General features: G+C 42.4%; 1 protein-coding gene across 1 annotated transcript; it reads right to left on the bottom strand.

The window, feature by feature from the left end:
* Positions 1–13,752: 13,752 nt before the first annotated feature.
* On the bottom strand, positions 13,753–17,908 carry pax1b (paired box 1b). The gene is made up of 5 exons (XM_063223161.1): positions 17,660–17,908; positions 16,702–17,316; positions 15,862–15,995; positions 14,946–15,153; positions 13,753–14,373 (listed from the first exon to the last, which is right to left on the bottom strand). The coding sequence occupies exons 1-5, from the start codon at positions 17,661–17,663 to the stop codon at positions 14,279–14,281; spliced, it is 1,056 nt and encodes a 351-aa protein (XP_063079231.1). The 5' UTR covers positions 17,664–17,908; the 3' UTR covers positions 13,753–14,278.
* Between the last annotated feature and the right edge of the window lie 1,029 nt (positions 17,909–18,937).

The raw sequence follows: 18,937 nt of genomic DNA on the forward strand, positions 1-18,937 counted from the left end.
TAAATAGGCCTACTGTCAATTATCCGTTTCATTTTGATCAGCAAAGTGTGGGATTAGCGGGAAATGGTAGCATGAGAATGTGATGCACATAAAAAAATTGAATGAAAAGTCCGCGACACCAAGCTCCCGTTGCTCTTTTTAATGTACATTAAATACATTAAAAAGAGCAACGGGAGCTTGGTGTCGCGGACTTTTCATTCAATTTTTTCATGGTATTTTTGTTGGTCCTACACCCTATTTTTTGAGACGGATGTGCGTGTTTTCTCTTTAACTAATGTGATGCACATACTCATTTTTTTGTGCTAACAGGAATCATTTCAAGTCGACACTCCTTGTGACATAAAGTGTCATTTGCCCATTTGAATGCATGACTACAGTCTATTGTACATATCATGTGCAATTATGATCCAGAAAATGCTCCACAGACTGTGAACGATTTAATATATTACGTAGTATAAATAGGCTATTTATTTATTTAATACAAAAGCACAAAAAGCTCAATAGTAGCCTTTTTGTTTCAGTACTCTGGTAATCTAGTGTGTTGAGCTGAATCTCGTGGTTTCCTTAAAATTGCCCTTGATAAAATTAATATTCAAGAACCGCGGCCCCATAATGTAAGGGTAGATTTCCATTGAAATATTACAAGAACTATTCAAGCTTCTTTATTTCTGTGTGGGTTTATATCATTCATTTGCATTTGAAAGATTAGGAAACAAGGACTTTAGAGAGCTGCATCTAGTTCAGACATCTCGACTGTACAACAACAGCTGCAGTGCTCTGGCATCATATAATGTAATGGCTCAAGGTAGACTTTTCCTTGCGATATTACAAGATCCATTCAAGCTCAATGTTGAAAGTTCTGAAAACAACACACACTGAACACTGTTCCTTTTTTCTTTTTCATTTCTTGGAGTGAACTCGAGAAAGAAAAAAGAAAAAAAAAGAACAGTATTCTTTCCGCAGTGTTTTCTGATCTTTCAGCATTGATCAAGCTTTCCTGCCTTACACCTGCACCTGTACTGAAGGATTGTGCACAAGGACTTTAATGCTTTGATCCATTCAAGCTCTTTTATTTTTATATATATATCATAAACTGCCATTTGAAGGTCTCGGAAACAATAGCTCAGAGTGTGGCCCTTATGTAGTGTACTGCATAGCGGAGAGCTGTCTCTAGTGCACTTCCACGTGTGTGACATGTGACATGCGACATGGCGGCCGCACAGCAAACAGCTGCAGTGCTCTGGCATCTGCTGTGCTGTACATGCACACAGCCGAACCTGCCAAGCAGCAGGGGAACAGAACCACAGGGCCCGACAACAAGGGGAGCGAAGGAGGTGATGTCATAAGCCATGAAACCCAAGAGCAGATCAGACAGGAAAAGTAGAGGGGGGGAAAGAAAAGAAAAGGAGAGACACAGAGAGAGAAATAGACAAGAAAGAAAGAAGGAAAGACTTAACACACTTATTATGTCATCGTCACCGATTTACATTAGGACAGATGCAAGCCAATACTCCATCCTGTCGGCATAAGAAATCGGGGAGGTTTATGTCAGGCATCCTTGCTCTCCATTGGATGGTAGAGAGGGAGGAAAGAGGAAAATGGGCGGCAAAAAACAGTGTTCAGTATACTTGTCCACAATGCCAGCCACTATTGTGCCTCGCTTTGTGGCTTTGCTAAAGCATTCAGATGTCCACACATTGAATATGCCTTTGGAGGCCCTGACTGTGGCTCAAACGGTTAGGGCATTGGCTGTTAACGCTGGGAATCCGGGTTTGATTCTGGCCGGAGGTCATTTCCCGATCCTCCATCTCTCTCGCGCGTGCGCGTCCGGTCACCACCTCCCACCGTCCTATCAAATGAAGGTATAACAGCCCTTGACAATTCTTCAAAAAAAAATCCTCCAAAAGCAATGTCTAAACTCACCAAGTTCCCCTTCGGTCTTAGAGCAGTCTAGAAAGGCACTGGATAGATGAACTGTTGATAAGGGAGTTTTCAATGTACCGTCTATTTTTTTGTTTTTATGATAGCCTACCAACTTTTGTCCTGAACCTGGCTCAAGAGAGGTGTAAAGTACAACCAAAGTCTTTTTTTGCTAGCGCGATACTCTGTTTAAAACCCACAACCTCACAGCAACTCCTGTATGGGATGTGAATATGCTAACAGGTGAGCAGAAGCCAGGGCTTGATACTTAGCCAATAGCGTATCATTCTGCGTGTCATGTATACAGGAGTTTCAGTGTTTCATGCATAACTGTGCTCACTTGAATTACGGGTATCAATTTTCTATCACTTTGTAACATATTAAAATCTATTCACTTCACACTTTAAGAGACAACAATATATACTATTTACAAAATGGTACATAAATATGACAGAAACCATGTTTCGCTACGAAAATTGCTATGGAATACCAGTGAACACCCCTAAACACTTGGCGAGTTGCACAGTATTGAAAACAAATGTTCAGGGTAGATTTAGGAACATATTTGGACATGCCCATAGACGGCCATTCTAAAGTCGGTTGAGACAAAATCCAAATTAGCCAAATAACGCAGACCGCAGCAAACATGAAATAAACGGTGAGTGGGGTTCGAAAACATTCCAGACAATTCAGAAAAGGGGCTTAATGTTGAAAATATTGCAGTTGTCCTTTAAAGGTACACTGTGCAGGAAATGGACAAAAGGTACTGCAACTATGCTGCTCATTGAAACTGTGCTGCCTATTGCCAAATTTGATCTTTACATGAAAGTTTAATAAACACATATTCCTAGTATGGTCCAAGTAGAGTCATTTTTGCAGCTAAAAATGGCTATTTTTGGAAACTCAAAATGGCGGACCATGGAGAAGATGCCCCTTTTCATGTATGAGAAGTGAAATTTTTCCAGTCATAATGAATACTTAGAATTTGATGGTGGTGGTAAGTATTCATGAAAAAGGTAACATTAGTGAATGGGCAGAATGAATTCTGGAAATAAACAACTAAAAATCTCACACAGTGTCCCTTTAAACAGACAACAATGTCATGGCACACAAACTAATCTCAGCGATTACCGTCTGTTCGGTAAGGCAGGGAGAAGCAAGGAGGCGGGCAGAAGAGAAGGCATCACCAAACTTCACTTTGATGCCGGTGGGAGTCGTAGAGGCACACAGCGCTGAGCTCCCCCCCAAAGACCCATAATTACACCTGAGCTGAGACGCGAGGTGTGAGCTCAGGTCAGACCGGTAGGTAGGAGAGAGACTGTGTGTGTGTGTGTGTGTGTGTGTGTGTGTGTGTGTGTGTGTGTGTGTGTGTGTGTGTGTGTAGGCCTGGACCTGAGAGGCAGCAGAGCGTTCAGTTGGAACATCACAGTATTTTGTCATGCACGAATCACGCCCAGCCCACATGTGAACGGGCGAGCGGGCGGGCGGGCGCACGCACGCACGCACACACACACACACACACACACACTGCAACATGCACGCACGCGCGCACACACACACACACATGCACACGCAAATATGCACGCACGCACGCGCACACACACACACACACACAGTACTACACACATTACTCACACACAAAACAAATGCATGCACGCACATGCATACAAATGTTTGCATGTACAAGTACACACACACTCATACACACACGCACATCCATCTTTGTTCTAACACCGTGTAGCCTTATCAGATTTTGCAAGTAATAGAGGGCGGTGACATCTAGAATTTGGTAAGTGGACATTGTGTCTTCAAGTCACCTCAGGGAAAAAAACTGTTTCTACCCAGCGGCCATTACATTAATGAATTATGCCTCAAAAGCATAGTATTTATATATATACCATTCTTTTTATCTTTTATTTTATTTTATTTTATTTATTTTTGCTTCAACAAGGAATGCTCAATTTCGTTGTGCTCGTCACAATGACAAATAAAAGATATTGTATTGTATTGTATTGTATCGGAAAACTTATATGAAACTTACAGTAAACAGTTGAAGATCGTGGTCACTCAAGTCAGGTAGCTATCAGCCTGGATGCTGTACTGATTAAGAAGGAGTAGAGTAGAGTAGAGTAGAGTAGAGTAGAGTAGAGCAGAGCAGAGCAGAGTAGAGCAGAGCAGAGTAGAGTAGAGTAGAGTAGAGTAGAGTAGAGTACAGTATCATTTATTAATGCTGAGGGAAATTACGGTGTCCAGTTCAGGGCTTGACACTGGCACCTGCCAACCGGCCAAATGCTGGTAAAACTTGGCTGTGGCTGGTAACAATATCAGTGTCACTAGCCAATTTGGCAGGTAGCTTATTCTATGGTATGACATATCAGAAAAGCGTATATTCTGTACTTTGACCCTTGTGTATCAATTGTTTAAGTTCAAGAAAAAGCTCAGTTACTCAGCTTTTATTTGTTCGTTTTATTTCCATGTAGAAATCCGTGAACTAATCTTCCTGCTTTAAGCACCTCTTCTTCTGAGGTTAGATGCACAGCGTCATGATAAAAAAAATAAAATTAGTGGCTAGTAGAATAGCTGGATGGCTAGTGACTCGGGAAAACCACTAGCCACAGTGGCCGGCAAGTGAAAAAGTTAATGTCAAGCCCTGGTCCAGTTGCATACATACGTGAATACAGCAGAAGACACAAAGACATTACACACAACATTGTGTATAGTGTATAATCACAAAGTCAGAGCTCTCTCTCTCTCTCTCTCTCTCTCTCTCTCTCTCTCTCTCTCTCTCTCTCTCTCTCTCTCTCTCTCTCTCTCTCTCTCTCACACACACACACACACACACACACACACACACACACACACACACACACACACACACACACACACACACACACACACACACACACACACACACACACACACACACACACACACACACACAAAAGCATTATTGTCATCTTCATCATGCCAACAAAAAACAATTTGCTGACGTAAAAACTATATCAACAATGTCAAGACGTTAAAGGCAATATTACCACCCACAGGCCGTGTTGGGTAAAGGATCAAAATCAACATGCAAGTTCAGAAAAGTAGAGATCCACACATGGAGATTCTTACTGGAACTGTTGCTTCAACCAAGAAAAGATTAAATGTGGATGTTTGTTTTAGTATGCACACACACACACACACACACACACACACACACACACACACACACACACACACACACACACACACACACACACACACACACACACACACACACACACAAATACAACACACACAACACACAACACACACACACACTTCTCCATTTGTGTTGATGACTCCTGACTGTTTCTCTCTCTCTCTTCATTCACTAACAGATTTAGTTCCTTCCTTGGGGAGTGAGGGATGCCACCTCTCCAAAGCAAACAGAGAGCATTGTCTTCAGTAGTCTCCGTCTCTGGACTTACAGACAGAGGCAAAACCCTCTGTTTATTTGTTTTTTACTCATCAGTGAAAAAAGGAGGGAAGGGGGAGGAAGAAAGAAAGAAAGAAAGAAAGAAAGAAAGAAAGAAAGAAAGAAAGAAAGAAAGAAAGAAAGAAAGAAAGAAGACTTTGGTTCAAGATGACTGATGTGCCAGCCATGGAAGGAAAACAAATATACACTACGCCACACACACACAGGCAAAGTTCAAGGGTCTTACCCAAATTCAACCCATTTTAGAAAAAAAGGTTAATAGCTTACAGTTACTATGACCATCTTGCATTTCTTATCCTCCTCTATGGTCATTTTTGCTTCAGGGAAGGTTGTTTTCATAGTACATTATCCGTTAAATTGAAATTAATTTTAAGAAGTTGTTCTTCATCATTAACCTTCAGCAGGTGAAAACAAGTTATGTTAAAAAAAACACATTCAACTTGTGTGTTTGTGTTAGATTTGCCACAATAGCTTTTCATATTAGTCCACATTGACTGGCTATAGTGTAGGTAGGCAAGCCATGAAAAATGGGAATATACATTCAAAAAGTCCAGAAATACGATACTCTCTGGGATTACAGCTAGCCTAGATGGTGTTGGTGTCTGATACCTGTCATCCACAAGTTACCTATAGTGCAGTCATTAAATTGCTACAATATGGTCGCCATAGCTTTGTAAGCATACGTTTCCATACCTGACTGCATTGACAGAATATACTGCAGGTACGCAGAATATCATCACCGGGAGGAAGAAGTCACTGTAAACAGAGGCTCAGGGTAAACTCAATTCAAATCTACTTCCTTTTCTAGTATCTATGATTATGATTGATGTGCTATACAGTTTCCTGATGATACCGGTAGGCAGGGGCGTAGCAGCAAATTTTGGGCCCTATGTACAATCAGCTCCAATGGATCCCCCCAGCAATATATCTTCATAAAGCAGACTGGGCCCTCTATATACATAGGGCCCTGGTAACTGAGCTACACTTTATCCCCCTGTATGACACCCCTGCCGGTAGGCCACGCGTAGCTCACAGTTACTGTGCGTGGCAATGTGGCCATACAGCTGCTACAGTGGAAGGGGAGGAGGAGGCGGCAGTGCAGCCTGTGGTTTCACGCTCCGCTAGCCGTGTATCTTACGGCGCCTGGAGTCTGCTGCCGTGAGTAGTGAGAGGTTCGCCCCCGTCCCTCAGGGAGGAGGAGGTGTGTACACCCCTCGTTGTCTAATCATGTTTGACTTGGCAGCGACGAGACACTTGGAAACGAGAGGGGTGTGGAAAGAGTGGAACAATTAAAAAGCATAACTCGAGTCAAAACAAGTCGCACGTCAGCAATTTGTGTATTGAAGAGCGCACGGTGTCTTGTAATTAATCTGTCAGCTAAACTATGCTGTTTGATGTTATCTGTCTGTTTCATCTATTACAAAGATGCTAATCGTCATAATTGCCACGCCACACCATTGTGTAGTACAAATCACGAAACAATGTGAACATGTCTGATATTAATAGGCATGTCTGTTCTCTGTCACGTTATACCGTGTCGAACAATGATTAATGTTGCAACGGCACTGCCATCACGGCAACTGTATTTTGCTGGTGTTTGGGTGTGTTACCTTGTGGGTCTACTCTGGAGGCCTTCATAGAGTAACCCACATTTTAAGGCAAATACTACACATGAATACACCACTGTTGTAACAAGTTGCGCAAAGATCTTTTGCCCACTTAGAGTAATGAGTTTACCAGGAGTGACCATCAAAAGGGGCAGATCTGTTTATAGTAAGCTACATGCTTGAAAAGGGGCTGAGAGGGTATTCACTGCAAATGTGTTTTTGGAGGAAAAAAGGGAAGTGGATGCAGTGAATCTGTGCTGCTGCCACTTAATGACAATTAAACGTAACATTTTCTTTGGACTACATTGGGAGCCTTTTGCGTTATGCTTATTTTGAATCAGAGGACTGCTTTGAAGCAGTTTCTTATTTTACAAGATATGAATATGTGTTAATATACAGTAGGGCATGTCATGAATGCTTTTTACTTTTAGTCACGTTATCATTTAACTTGGCTAGCTACTCACATAAATGTAGGGAGTTTTGGCCCCGGCCTTGGCTCAAACGGCTAGGGCATTGACTTTTACGTCGGGGACCCGGGTTCGATTCCGGCCTGAGGAGACCCCCCACATCTCTCTCTTCCACTCACTTCTTGTCACCATCTCTCACAGTCTTTTCACATAAAGGCATAAAAGCCAAACAAAAGCCATGCCAACAATTTTTTTTTTCTTAATCGATTTTGAAACTCTGACATAGGCCTACCAGGGTGTTATGAAAATCACTGGGTACTGCCTAGCTCAGACCCCCAGTTGCATATAATTTAGGTAAGCTAATATTACCTTGCAGTAAAAAAAATGCGGAAAATGCACCTTTTCATTTATTTATAAAAAACTAAGTGCTGGTCTGTATGGGCTATACTGTACATGCAGGTGCTTGTCTCAGAGAATGAGAAAGAATGATTACAGTTTGACTCACTCAGTCGCTCACTCACTCACTGACCACACATAGAGTTTTCTGAAAGAATGAACATACACATGACATGTCATGACAAATGTAGCCTGCCGCCATGACACAAAAATCTTGAGGTACAACCAACCGGAAAAGATGGTCGGATACTGTAACTGCTGGGAGACATTTCAGGGAAGGAATGGGTAGCCGTGGCCTAGTGGTGAGAGAGTTGGGCTGTGTCTCAAATCACGCAGCTGTGCACTTCGTGCACTGTTTTTCAGTGTCTAGGGCGCTCCCGCTGAAATGTTCAGTTGAGCCAGTGCGCTATAAGTGCCAGGATGATCCCCTAACAATGGCGGAAAAATGTAGTGCTCGAATGATGGGCTGAAACTCAAATGGTGCACTTGTGCACTTTACTGTTCATGTTTCAGTGCGTATGCCGTATTAGTTACACACTGAAACATAGTGCCTGAAGTGCACAAGTGCGCCATTTGAGATCCAGCCATAGACACTGCACGCACTAAATGGCGGCCATGTTGACAATGACACAAAGGAAATGTGGCATTCAGTTCAGTAGAAGAGTTTGGTCAACAGTCTCCTTATTCTGTAAGTAATGTTGATGGGACACCAACCTTTTTATGCCAACCAAAGTATTGTATGTGTGATTGTTGTCCTTTGGGGTGAAGGAAATGGAAATACAAGCACCAGAGACTGTGCATTGTAAACAGTAGTCAACTCATATTTTGGCGAGCTAATGCCATGCTCAGCCGTCACTTCCAGTGAGGGCACTGTGCATAGTGCTCAACTTTTTCCACAACACTTTGCACTAAACACCTCAGTGCACTGTGTGCACTGTGCAGTGACTGTCAGTGCACTGACACAAGTGCGTGATTTGAGACATAGCCTTGGTCTTTCAATCTAGGGGTTGCTGGTTCGAATTCCCCCTGACCTCTCCCTACATCTCCATATATGGCTGAAGTGCCCTTGAGCAAGGCACCTAACCCCACATTGCTCCAGGGACTGTAACCAATACCCTGAAAAATAATAACTGTAAGTTGTTTTGAATAAATGAAAGCGTCAGCTAAGTGCAATGTAATGTAATAATACAAAGGAAGAAAGGCAGGTACATCTCAATGTCTTATTCACGCTGGGAATTAGTGACAGTAAAGGTGATCATTGCCTGGGAAAGTTGAGGTTGTAAAGGATGTCAGTCACCTCTGCATTATTATCACAAGGAGTCAGAATTGCTTATGTTGGGCTGCGAGTGGTACAGTACCACATTCTTCATGCATTCTCATCATTTCATCATGTGATTTAAAGCTCAAGTCTCCATTTTTGATTGATCTAGTTCAGTGCTTCCCAACCTTTTTTGTCCTGCGTACCCCCTTAGCAACTTTTTCATATTATGAGTACCCCCTCGCCCTCATTCAGGCTCTGTTCCTATATCCCAATGTGACTACACTCAATATATTTGTTATTATTACATTTATCCACGTACCCCTTGAGGTGTGCTCGCGTACCCCTAGTGGTACACGTACCCCTGGTTGGGAAACACTGATCTAGTTGATAGCGTTAGTTCCGGTGGGAGGTATGTGTTGTTAAGTTAGCTGCCATCGCAATAAGGCACCAGTGGTGTAAACATCTATAACAGAAAGAATGACTAAGACCCCTCACCCCACCCTCTCTCTAAACCACAGACAGAGATAGTTGCAAACAATGGCCAACCGACTGCCTCATCTTGCAGTCATTATTTGCCCTGTCAGGCTCCATTTCGGAGGGTGGGGGCACACACGCACGACCCCACCACACACAGACACAGACACACACACACGCACACACACACACGCACGCACGCACGCACGCACGCACGCACGCACGCACGCACGCACGCACGCACGCACGCACGCACGCACGCACACACACACACACACACACACACACCCCTCTTTGCTAATGGCATGCCAGCATTCAGGTGTTTGCCAGCGGATCACGTTACAAGTTCCCATTACCTGTCTCCTGCTACTGGGCTTCTCTCAGCAAACAAGAGCAGCGGCTTTTAGCGAGGGGGGGGAGAGAGACTTCACTCACTCATAGCCCCATATAGTGTGCTTAGGACAATGCAAGTTTCCATCACCCAAGACACCCCAGGAGGAGGAAACATTTGCAATGGCTTGTTTTTGCTCGAATGCGATGACTTTAATTGATGATGATGATGATGCTAAGCTTTAGTGGCCATGCTCATTGACGATGACTGTTTTGATTTAGGCTACATGGAATCAAAACACTTTTGTAGCTATACAGTAATTATACAGTAGACTTTTGCCTCTTTTGCACTGCCGATTTTCTGGTAGGCCTACAGCTCGACACAGTGCGCCTGGGACGCCACTTTTTGCTTTTCGAATAGGCACGACACACCTCAATCGTGAAGCAAAAAGTGATGGCCTAGTCACGCTGTGTCGAGCTGTAGGCCTACCAGAAAACCGGTAGTGGAAAAGAGGCATTAGGTAGTTATACCCTATGCCCTATGGATATTAGCAGTGGTTTGTTTTTATTAAGGGAATGTGTTGACTTTTGAATGGATGATGTTACGGAGCTTGCAGCTCTGGGAGCTTAGGCCTACCTACATTGACGATGACAATATATAATTGATATACGTAGCTACCTACTGTGTAATTGGAATCTATGGAATCAAAAACAATTAGCAGCTACACAGAGACCTGAAATGAGCCTGAGTAATTATGAACAAGGTTAATAAGGATAATAAGCGGGAATCAGAATAGACTACTTTCAATGATTTTGTTTAAACATACAGGCCTAGGTTTTATTGTGTAAGACTAGATACCAAACTAGAAATCAAATTCAGCTCCCAAAAATGCACTGCAAACAGGCTGTCACACTGTGTTTACAGAACTCCATAACTTTGAGGCTTCAGGAGACAGGGGACCATTGACTATCTCAGTAGGGAAGGACTTCCTTTCTCTCCTACCGGTATGCTGCGTTACTATATGCACCCTATAGGAACATTTCAATGTTGACTCTGAACACCCTGTGGTAATTTGTAAGAACTACTACCAGGAGCCAAACATCTTATATTCTAAAAAGCATGTGTGCATGGGTGTTTGTGTGCATTCCATGTTTCCTTGAATCTAGTAGTCTGTGAGAACCACAACTGACAAGACTGCATGAGCCCTTTATTCTCGCTGTGTCCACCGCGTGGATGTTATGTTTTTAGATCCGCGTCTTGTAGTGTGCATAAGAGCAAGAAGGCTCATACATCAGCATGATTGATGAAGAACTTCAGCTTTTGTGGTTCCTTTTGCAAACCCCCCCCCCCCCAACCCCCTCTGCTTTTGTGGCAAAGTCTGTCTGTCAAGCAGTCCCTATGGCAACTGCACTGTAAATACAGCCTGGGCAGATTCAGCTCTGAGACACTCTGAACCTGAACTGTACAAACAGCCTGTAAAGCTGAGTCGGCACTCATGCTCAAAATAATCTTTCCTGTTGGGGAAAAAAATATGTTGCCGTCTGTTGTAAAGAAGGGTAGTCTGCACCTTGAGATGCGCGGTGATTTTCTTTTTTTAAAAAGTGTACATTTGGTTAAGCAGTCAAAACAACACTGTATACAGGCCTATAGGCCTAAGTCGTAAGGTAGAACTAGAGAGGTTGAACAAAATGGTGACATACTGGCTACGGTTACATGCCGTTATTAATTCCGAAATAATAATTGAAGAACTAAAGTGAGTTAATTCGGAAATAAATGGCATGGTTTATTTCAGTGTGGTGACTCTCTCTGTAGGGATCAGCAGCTTGAGGAAATGGCATAGGCATACAGCCTACTACACTATGTCTGCAAGTCATTATAGATCCTTCCAACCTTGCCTGCAGCCTCACAGTCCTCTTGCCTCTGTGTCGCTCCTCCATGGAGAAAACAACAAGGGTTCCCCACCATCAAGCAGTGCTGTGCAGAGCAGCTTTTTGGAGGCATTCCCACCATTCAATATTCTGATAGTATATAATAATTTCTGATTATATGTTTTTTGAAATATTTTGAATGAGAACTCCTCTCGTCAATGATGTTGATTACTATGACATCTTGGCATAACGAGGCAGAAGCCTGCAGAAAAGGGTTGGAGGAAATAATGACTTGTAGCCCATGCACTTCAGCAGTTCCCTTGCCTTCTAAATGATGTTTATAACATCGCACTGTGTTTCTTTATAGGCTCTTCAATCTGTGAAGGCTGGTGGCCAAACTACTGGTAGGCCTACACCCAAATTGTAGTGACAGTGAAGTGGAAACAACCTGCTGTCATGGCATGTATTTTCTATTTCAAATTCAAACTAACCAACTCCACGTAGGTAGTGCACATAGCTGCTCAAACTCTATTTATGATTCCAAATAAGACGTGCCAAAAAAATAGCTGTGTCAATTCAACACTTAGAGATTACTCTAGGAACAAATAGCCTACATACTGATTTGGGTTTTTTTTTCCCAGCAAAACTTTCGATTGGTTTGAAAAAGCCGGGTCTCCAAAGAAACACCCTTCAACAATGAGAAGTCATTAGGGTCTTGAAGTGGGCATTCTACCAATGATTGTTAAAACGTGTATAGATGGGGGGAAACATGTAGTCCTAGGCTTTATTATTTTTATTTAAACTATAAACCATTTCACGAAAAAGTGCCAATTTGCCAAAAGCATATGAACCAAAATTATATTTATAATAGTATATGTTCAGCCATCTGTATATTTAAACATTTCAGCAATGCCTCCAACCATTAATTCTTCTCTTCATCTTTTAGAGAGATTAGTGAACATGACTTCAAGTCCTTGGCGTCTGAATCTAAATCCAAATTGTGCTCAAACATATGCACACTTGTGGTGGCTAGTTTTCCTTTTCACAGTAGGCATAGGCCTAGACTTAGACCCAGGCTTTTGTCGTACTTTGAATTGTTCTGATCTTGAATTAAAATGTGAAATCCCACATCAATAGTCCATAATGCAAGCTACGTAAATACCAAGCGCTATACAAAGTTTAGTCATCCGTGCAGCGCCACGTGTTAAAAATAAGATGACGGCAAACTATAAGCTGATGTCCATTATTAAAACACAAGTAGGCCTAATAGCGTATTGGCCTTGTTGAAGGCTAAACTATATCGTATAAAATTGAAGAAAAAAAAATCTGCTCCATTTCTTTGACAAAGAAAAATATATAACGAAAAGTAGGCCTGGGCTAGAGCGTATGAGTGAAATCATACGGAATCAGGGCTTGTAAAATAGGCAGAGAAAGGCAAAATGTGCAGAGAAAAAACCCCTCAGTCAATTGAAAAAACAAAAAACGGGTGAATAGCCTGTGCGTAAAATACGGCAAAATGCCACACGTGTAGGCTGGCAGTCGCGTCGTGCGCCTATGATTTCTGGCGCACCCAAGGCCCCTTGATGGTTGAAGGTTATCAACTGAGCTCAATTAACGGTGCGTTTCAGAGTTTGATCATTTACGTCTTCAGGGTTCAATGGGTGCTAGCGTGTGTAGCAAATTTCACCTCCTTGGTACGAAATAAATAAATAAATAAATAGAAAACCTCGAAAATAATTTGCCGATTTACACTGAAAAGGACCGAGAAACTCCCAGGAAGCAAAAAGCGAACATGTGGGTATATTAGCTTGCTGCTAGACCAATTATCAGATAGCATCTCCAAAGGCGCCGTACAGTGCACAGGATCATTAACTCCATTTAGCTCAAACAAGAAGAGCGATATGGGAAGAGATGAAAGAACACATTATTTAGGTCTATACTTGATACAAAGCCTCCATCCAGGGAATTATGTGGCCTACCAAAGACGACAAAGTAAATGTTATGTTTCGAAACATAATTGGAGAGGTGCCCTTTTCGCATGCCTTTATTGAGCATATTTACAAAGGAATTTATTTAGAAAATATATATAATAAACCTTTTGGAAATACTTAACATTTACATAAATGGTGATCCAACAATACATTCTGCCCCTCTCACAACAACTTGTTTTGTTTTAATGCATGCATAATCAAAAACAAAATGAAGCAACATTATGCTGTGCATCCTATGATCACCGTTCACTTAGTGACTTGCCCGACATTTGTATTGTTCCACCATATAGGCCTACATTTCTCTTTCAGGCAAGTCGCGTCAGGCCAGTCAAAGAAAAGACAAAGCCCCCTGCAAATATTGCAGAACATAAACTAAGGCATTCACATGTTGCAGTCCAGTCTTTTCGAAACAGTTCGAGGGGAGAGACTGTCGACTTAAATAGCTTGATTACAATCTCCTTAATTACTGAAAAAGTAATGAAAGTGCGTGTCCCATAATCGTTCTTCCTTCTCCTTTGATAGCAACTGATGCTTGGGGAGGAAGAGTGTGTGTGCTGCAGTTAGGAACCTGAGGTAGTGAGCGCGAGCCCGTGCACGCTACTCAACGTCTCGTGCTGGTGCTTGCTCAGAGGACTCGGAGGTTTTCTGTTTCCAGCTGAAAACAAACAAGGGAGGTGTTTAAGCAGCAAATAGTCGTAAATCTCCCTTTCAAATACCTGAAATATCGCGCCAATTAAAGTAAATAAAGATCACCTATGCCTGCAAGTATAGCCTACCTAGCCCAAGACTAATGTCAACTTGGGTTGAGGAAAAGGGTTTTTTTTGGCCACAACTTACCATTGGATAGCCTATGATAACTAGGCCTAGATAAATAGTTCACCATCTAATTATGGTGAAGTTAATATGATAGACTTGACTGGACAAGTAAGAGCAAAAAAGGACTAAATATCGACACATATTAGGCCCTACTACCCAGCAGCATTATTGGCTGCTATTTTGCGGCGCATTATTCATGGCACAGGAAGAAACATGACCTGATATCCTGCTGTGAATAATTCAATATGTGATATATGAATCGATATGTCCACTGATGTTTATGGCCATAAATTAGAGTTTCATGCAATGAGATGATACCGTCCACATTTGGCACGGTTAAATAAGGAAGACAGATACTACATGGCCAATCGATCAAAGCAAATGTACGCCAAGCAAACAGACGATGCTTACCTTCCCGGGACGAATGTTTGAAGGCCATGGGTGAGTGCAAGTTTGTGGCATGCATGGACGCGGTGGTGTTGGGATGAGACAGCGCGGCTCCCTGGGACTGCCATGGGTGCCCGGTCACATAGTTACCGGCCGCGCCACTGTACACGCCGTACTGGTTGGCCGGGGAGTAGGCACAGGCCTGGACATAACTGGATAGGCTGGACGAGGACTGTGACAGACAGCAACAAAATGTGCATGTCAGATTTAATCTTAATTACTTGTGCAATTATGCATCTATTAAAAACACACTTTCACAATCATGGGTAAGGTTCAGAGAATAGGCTGGATATTATATGTCTGGATATCCCCCATTCCCCCAACCTAAGCTTTTGTAAGAATTTTGTTGAGCACCAGAATGCATGTAATAGCTTACAAAATTATGAAATTACATTGCACTGCAGATTGAAGCTGTCTGCATGGGCAGTGTTGCATCACTGAGATGGCCTGTTGTGCTCTACAAAAATAATAGAGGCTACACTATACGTCAGTTGAAATTGTAGTCTATTAATTAATATTTTAACCAATGCTCTCAGAAATGGTCAATGTTTTTAGAGTATTCGACCAGTTGTGTCGACCAGTTGTATCTCCATGTCCATTTTACGCATGAGGTGTTCGGCGTTTTACGCACGCGTAAGTTAGTTTCCCTTGGTATACACCCTCAGAAGAGTAGTCGTAGCCTACCCTAAAAAATGGATCTCGAGTCTTTGGGGGGAAACACCATAAATACATATGTGATGAGGAACCTAAACCTACTCCAACCTAAAATGGCAGTCAGGTGAGCCAGCAAATGGTCAAATAACTAATTATGTGACTGTCGATGGCAAGATAATTCATAACCCACCAGGTAAACGTGTAAATGTACAGCACGGCTGGTTACCTGTGGATACTTGATATCCGCATCAATGGGAGACTTTTCAATGCCGTTGATGGCGTGTGTAGATGGGAACGTGGCTCTATTCACGCTAGTCCAGTCCTCTAGCTTCGGTTGATAGCCCTCAGCTCCAGCAATAGCTAATTACAAAATGGCAACCAGAAAACGATTAATTATTTCCTTCAACAGCTGTGAAGCTTTGGGCAAGTTACATCATCTGCGTAACGTACAATGCATGACAAAAATATGAAGGCCTATGTTGCTAAGGTATGTGCACATGTTTCAATCAAGATTAGGTAGTCACTTTAAGTATTTTAGTGATGTATGTGAATATAGATTGGGCCTGTAAATAGCCTTCTGGGAATACAGTTTGCCTTGCTGTGTAATGGAAATGACATTTTAAAATAATCTTGAAAAGATAACATCTCATCGAAGTAATTCCATTGACCACCAAGAAAAAAAAATGAACAGAAACCATAAAACATAATTGACCATTCATTTGGTCATATTGTGCTCAAGTTCACATTTGAACGATGAACACCAGCTATTTTCAAAAGACAAAATACATGCAAACAGCATGCAAAATAAAGGCGTCACATTTTGGCAGACTGTCCCCAACGCTATAGGCCACATTACATTTTACATAGGCCCATTCCATCAGTATCTGTTTCAAATTTCAATCCCATGCATTATAATAATTTTCTTTTCCGTTGTTCAAAGAAGTGCAGTCAACACAATACATAATAGCACATGCTAACTATTAGCAACGTGCTGCGTAATATTGAGGTAGACACATGAGTAGCAGCTAGGCCTGCAGCAGATGGTTGTCGGGCGCAAAATACACACCTGTGGGGTCCATGAAGGCCCGGATACCTAAAAAATTGCTAACGGTGTGCATGGACGACCAGGCCCGTGACAGGCTGACGTGTCCCGGCATCCCCGGTGCATTTCCCAGCTTGTTCCCGGTAGGTGACATAGTGTTGGGGTATGAATATGGATACATGTGGTTGTAGGGGATCTGTGGAGTTTGTGGCTTATTGTTTTCATATTGGCTCGGCTGAGACAGATTCCCAATCTTGTTCCTAAGAATTCGACTAATGGAGCTCACTGATGGGACGTTGTACTTGTCGCAAACTCCATCCGCCAGAAGCCTGTCTCGGATTTCCCAAGCAAAAATCCCAGGGTCCGACTGCTTGTACTCCCTGATGCTTTTCACCACGTTAGGTGTCGTTACTCGAGGTTTACTTCCTCCGATGGCACCGGGTAAAATCGAACCCGTCTCGTTGTACCTCGCCAAGATCTTGCTCACGCATCCGTGCGATACGCGCAGCTGACGGCTGATGTCACAGGGTCTTATTCCAAGCTGGGCCAATTCAACGATTCTTGCGCGGATGGCGTTGGGAAGAGGTCTGCCATTGACAAATACACCACCCAGCTGGTTGACTTCTCCGTACGTTTGATCTGCAAAAGAAATGCACAGGGTGAAAACCACGGCACAGAATGGACAGTTGACCGACAAAACAAGTCCAGGGCAAGAGAGTTGTTCAACTCCACATCCTTACAATAAGGTAATCCTCCAAATCCTCATTCAAACTATATATCAATATTCACTTGATATCCTTTTCTACATAAGCTTCCGTGAAATTTAACATGTCAGAACAACTGCAGCATTTGCAAACCAAAACAAAATGGCAATCGAAACGAGCACAATGCGCGTAACGCATTTTGGCTAAGTAAAATAGTTCCAATGCTTGATTTGCTTCTAACATTGACCTGATTAATTCGATTAATGTTGGATCCTTACCCATCAGCGCATGCTCTCTGGGATCCAGTTTTAAAACAGCTAATTTCTAGTCGCAAAAAAGCGCTGGTTCTTGCGTCCGAACATCTGGATAGGACTTGGTTGAGTGAGCTTACAGCCGCCTGCCGTGTTCTATTCCACCCCCTTTAAAACCAACTGGCTCTCAGTGATTTAAGGTGAGGTATCCCCGTGATCTTTGGCCCCGAAGAGGAAAAGTGTCCATCTCACGGGCTCAAGTATGCCCAGAATGATTTGACGCCTTCTTCTTTCACGTCAGTTTCTCCAGTTACATTTTTAGTTCTTCCATTTCATTGGTTCTCTGCGGGATCAACGCAATGGTTTCCTGTATCTGGTTGCCGGCTCTTTTTTTAAACGCCACAGTTCCGCTAAAAGGAAGTTTGCTTTGTGTCAATCAATATAAATGTGCACCGATCTGACGATTTAAAAGTAATTTGCGCGTTTTACGCACGACTTACGCACATTTAGTGTAATTTAAGATTATCTTCGCAAACTGAAATAGATAGGCTACTAAATACTCTCAATAAGGAGACACAGTCCGACATTAAAAGCTCTGAATTTGGGAGCTCAGGATTTGGCACCTGTCAAGTTGAGTGAGGAATAAATTAATATACGGCTCCTAGATTAATTTAAATGACAGATGCCTTCGTTTTCAAAGATCACGCAGACGCAGGTCATTCTATAGGTCCAGGTTGATGAATAATCTAGTCATTTTGCTAACTTATTATGTGCTTTGGGTGATTAGATGGTGTTCATAAACTTAATGGGTATGGTAATCTATGTCGTAGGTGTGTACTACAAGTAGGCCAACACTTCACTCAATACAATAGTGCAAGAAACACAAATTAATGTATTTGATTTATCTGCTAATTTTGCAAATAGACTCACCAGATCTCCCTTTGGATGAGCATTGATTTGGAAATGTGTGGTTGCAAACATTAGATTGATATTTGGCTAAATCACATTATCAAACGTCAACCCTATCAATCTGAATTTGATTTGTTTTTCAATCTGTGTTTTTTTTTTTACCACCAGTGCTGCTCTTGTAGCCTAATTATCTATATGGTGGTTGTCGTGTAAAGAGTCCCATAATAAATGGTGTGCAACCAGGAAAAAAACTACCCACATTTGTGCGTAAATATGACAACATGGCCCGGCATTTGGAATAGCCTCTCTGTTCATGCTATAGGGTGTGTTGTTTCAGGGAATTACATGCAAGCAAGTTAAACGGATTAACATGTTGGGGCGACATCATAGGGCCAT

The sequence above is a fragment of the Engraulis encrasicolus genome, chromosome 18 (genome assembly GCF_034702125.1).
Source record: "Engraulis encrasicolus isolate BLACKSEA-1 chromosome 18, IST_EnEncr_1.0, whole genome shotgun sequence".
NCBI classification, from domain to species: Eukaryota; Metazoa; Chordata; class Actinopteri; order Clupeiformes; family Engraulidae; genus Engraulis; species Engraulis encrasicolus.

Coding starts and splice junctions, on each gene's coding strand:
- pax1b (XM_063223161.1), bottom strand. Junction 15,154..15,861: donor CGGATATCAAGTATCCACAG/GTAACCAGCCGT, acceptor TGTCTGTCACAG/TCCTCGTCCAGCCTATCCAG. Junction 14,374..14,945: donor CAAACATTCGTCCCGGGAAG/GTAAGCATCGTC, acceptor GTTTGTTTTCAG/CTGGAAACAGAAAACCTCCG.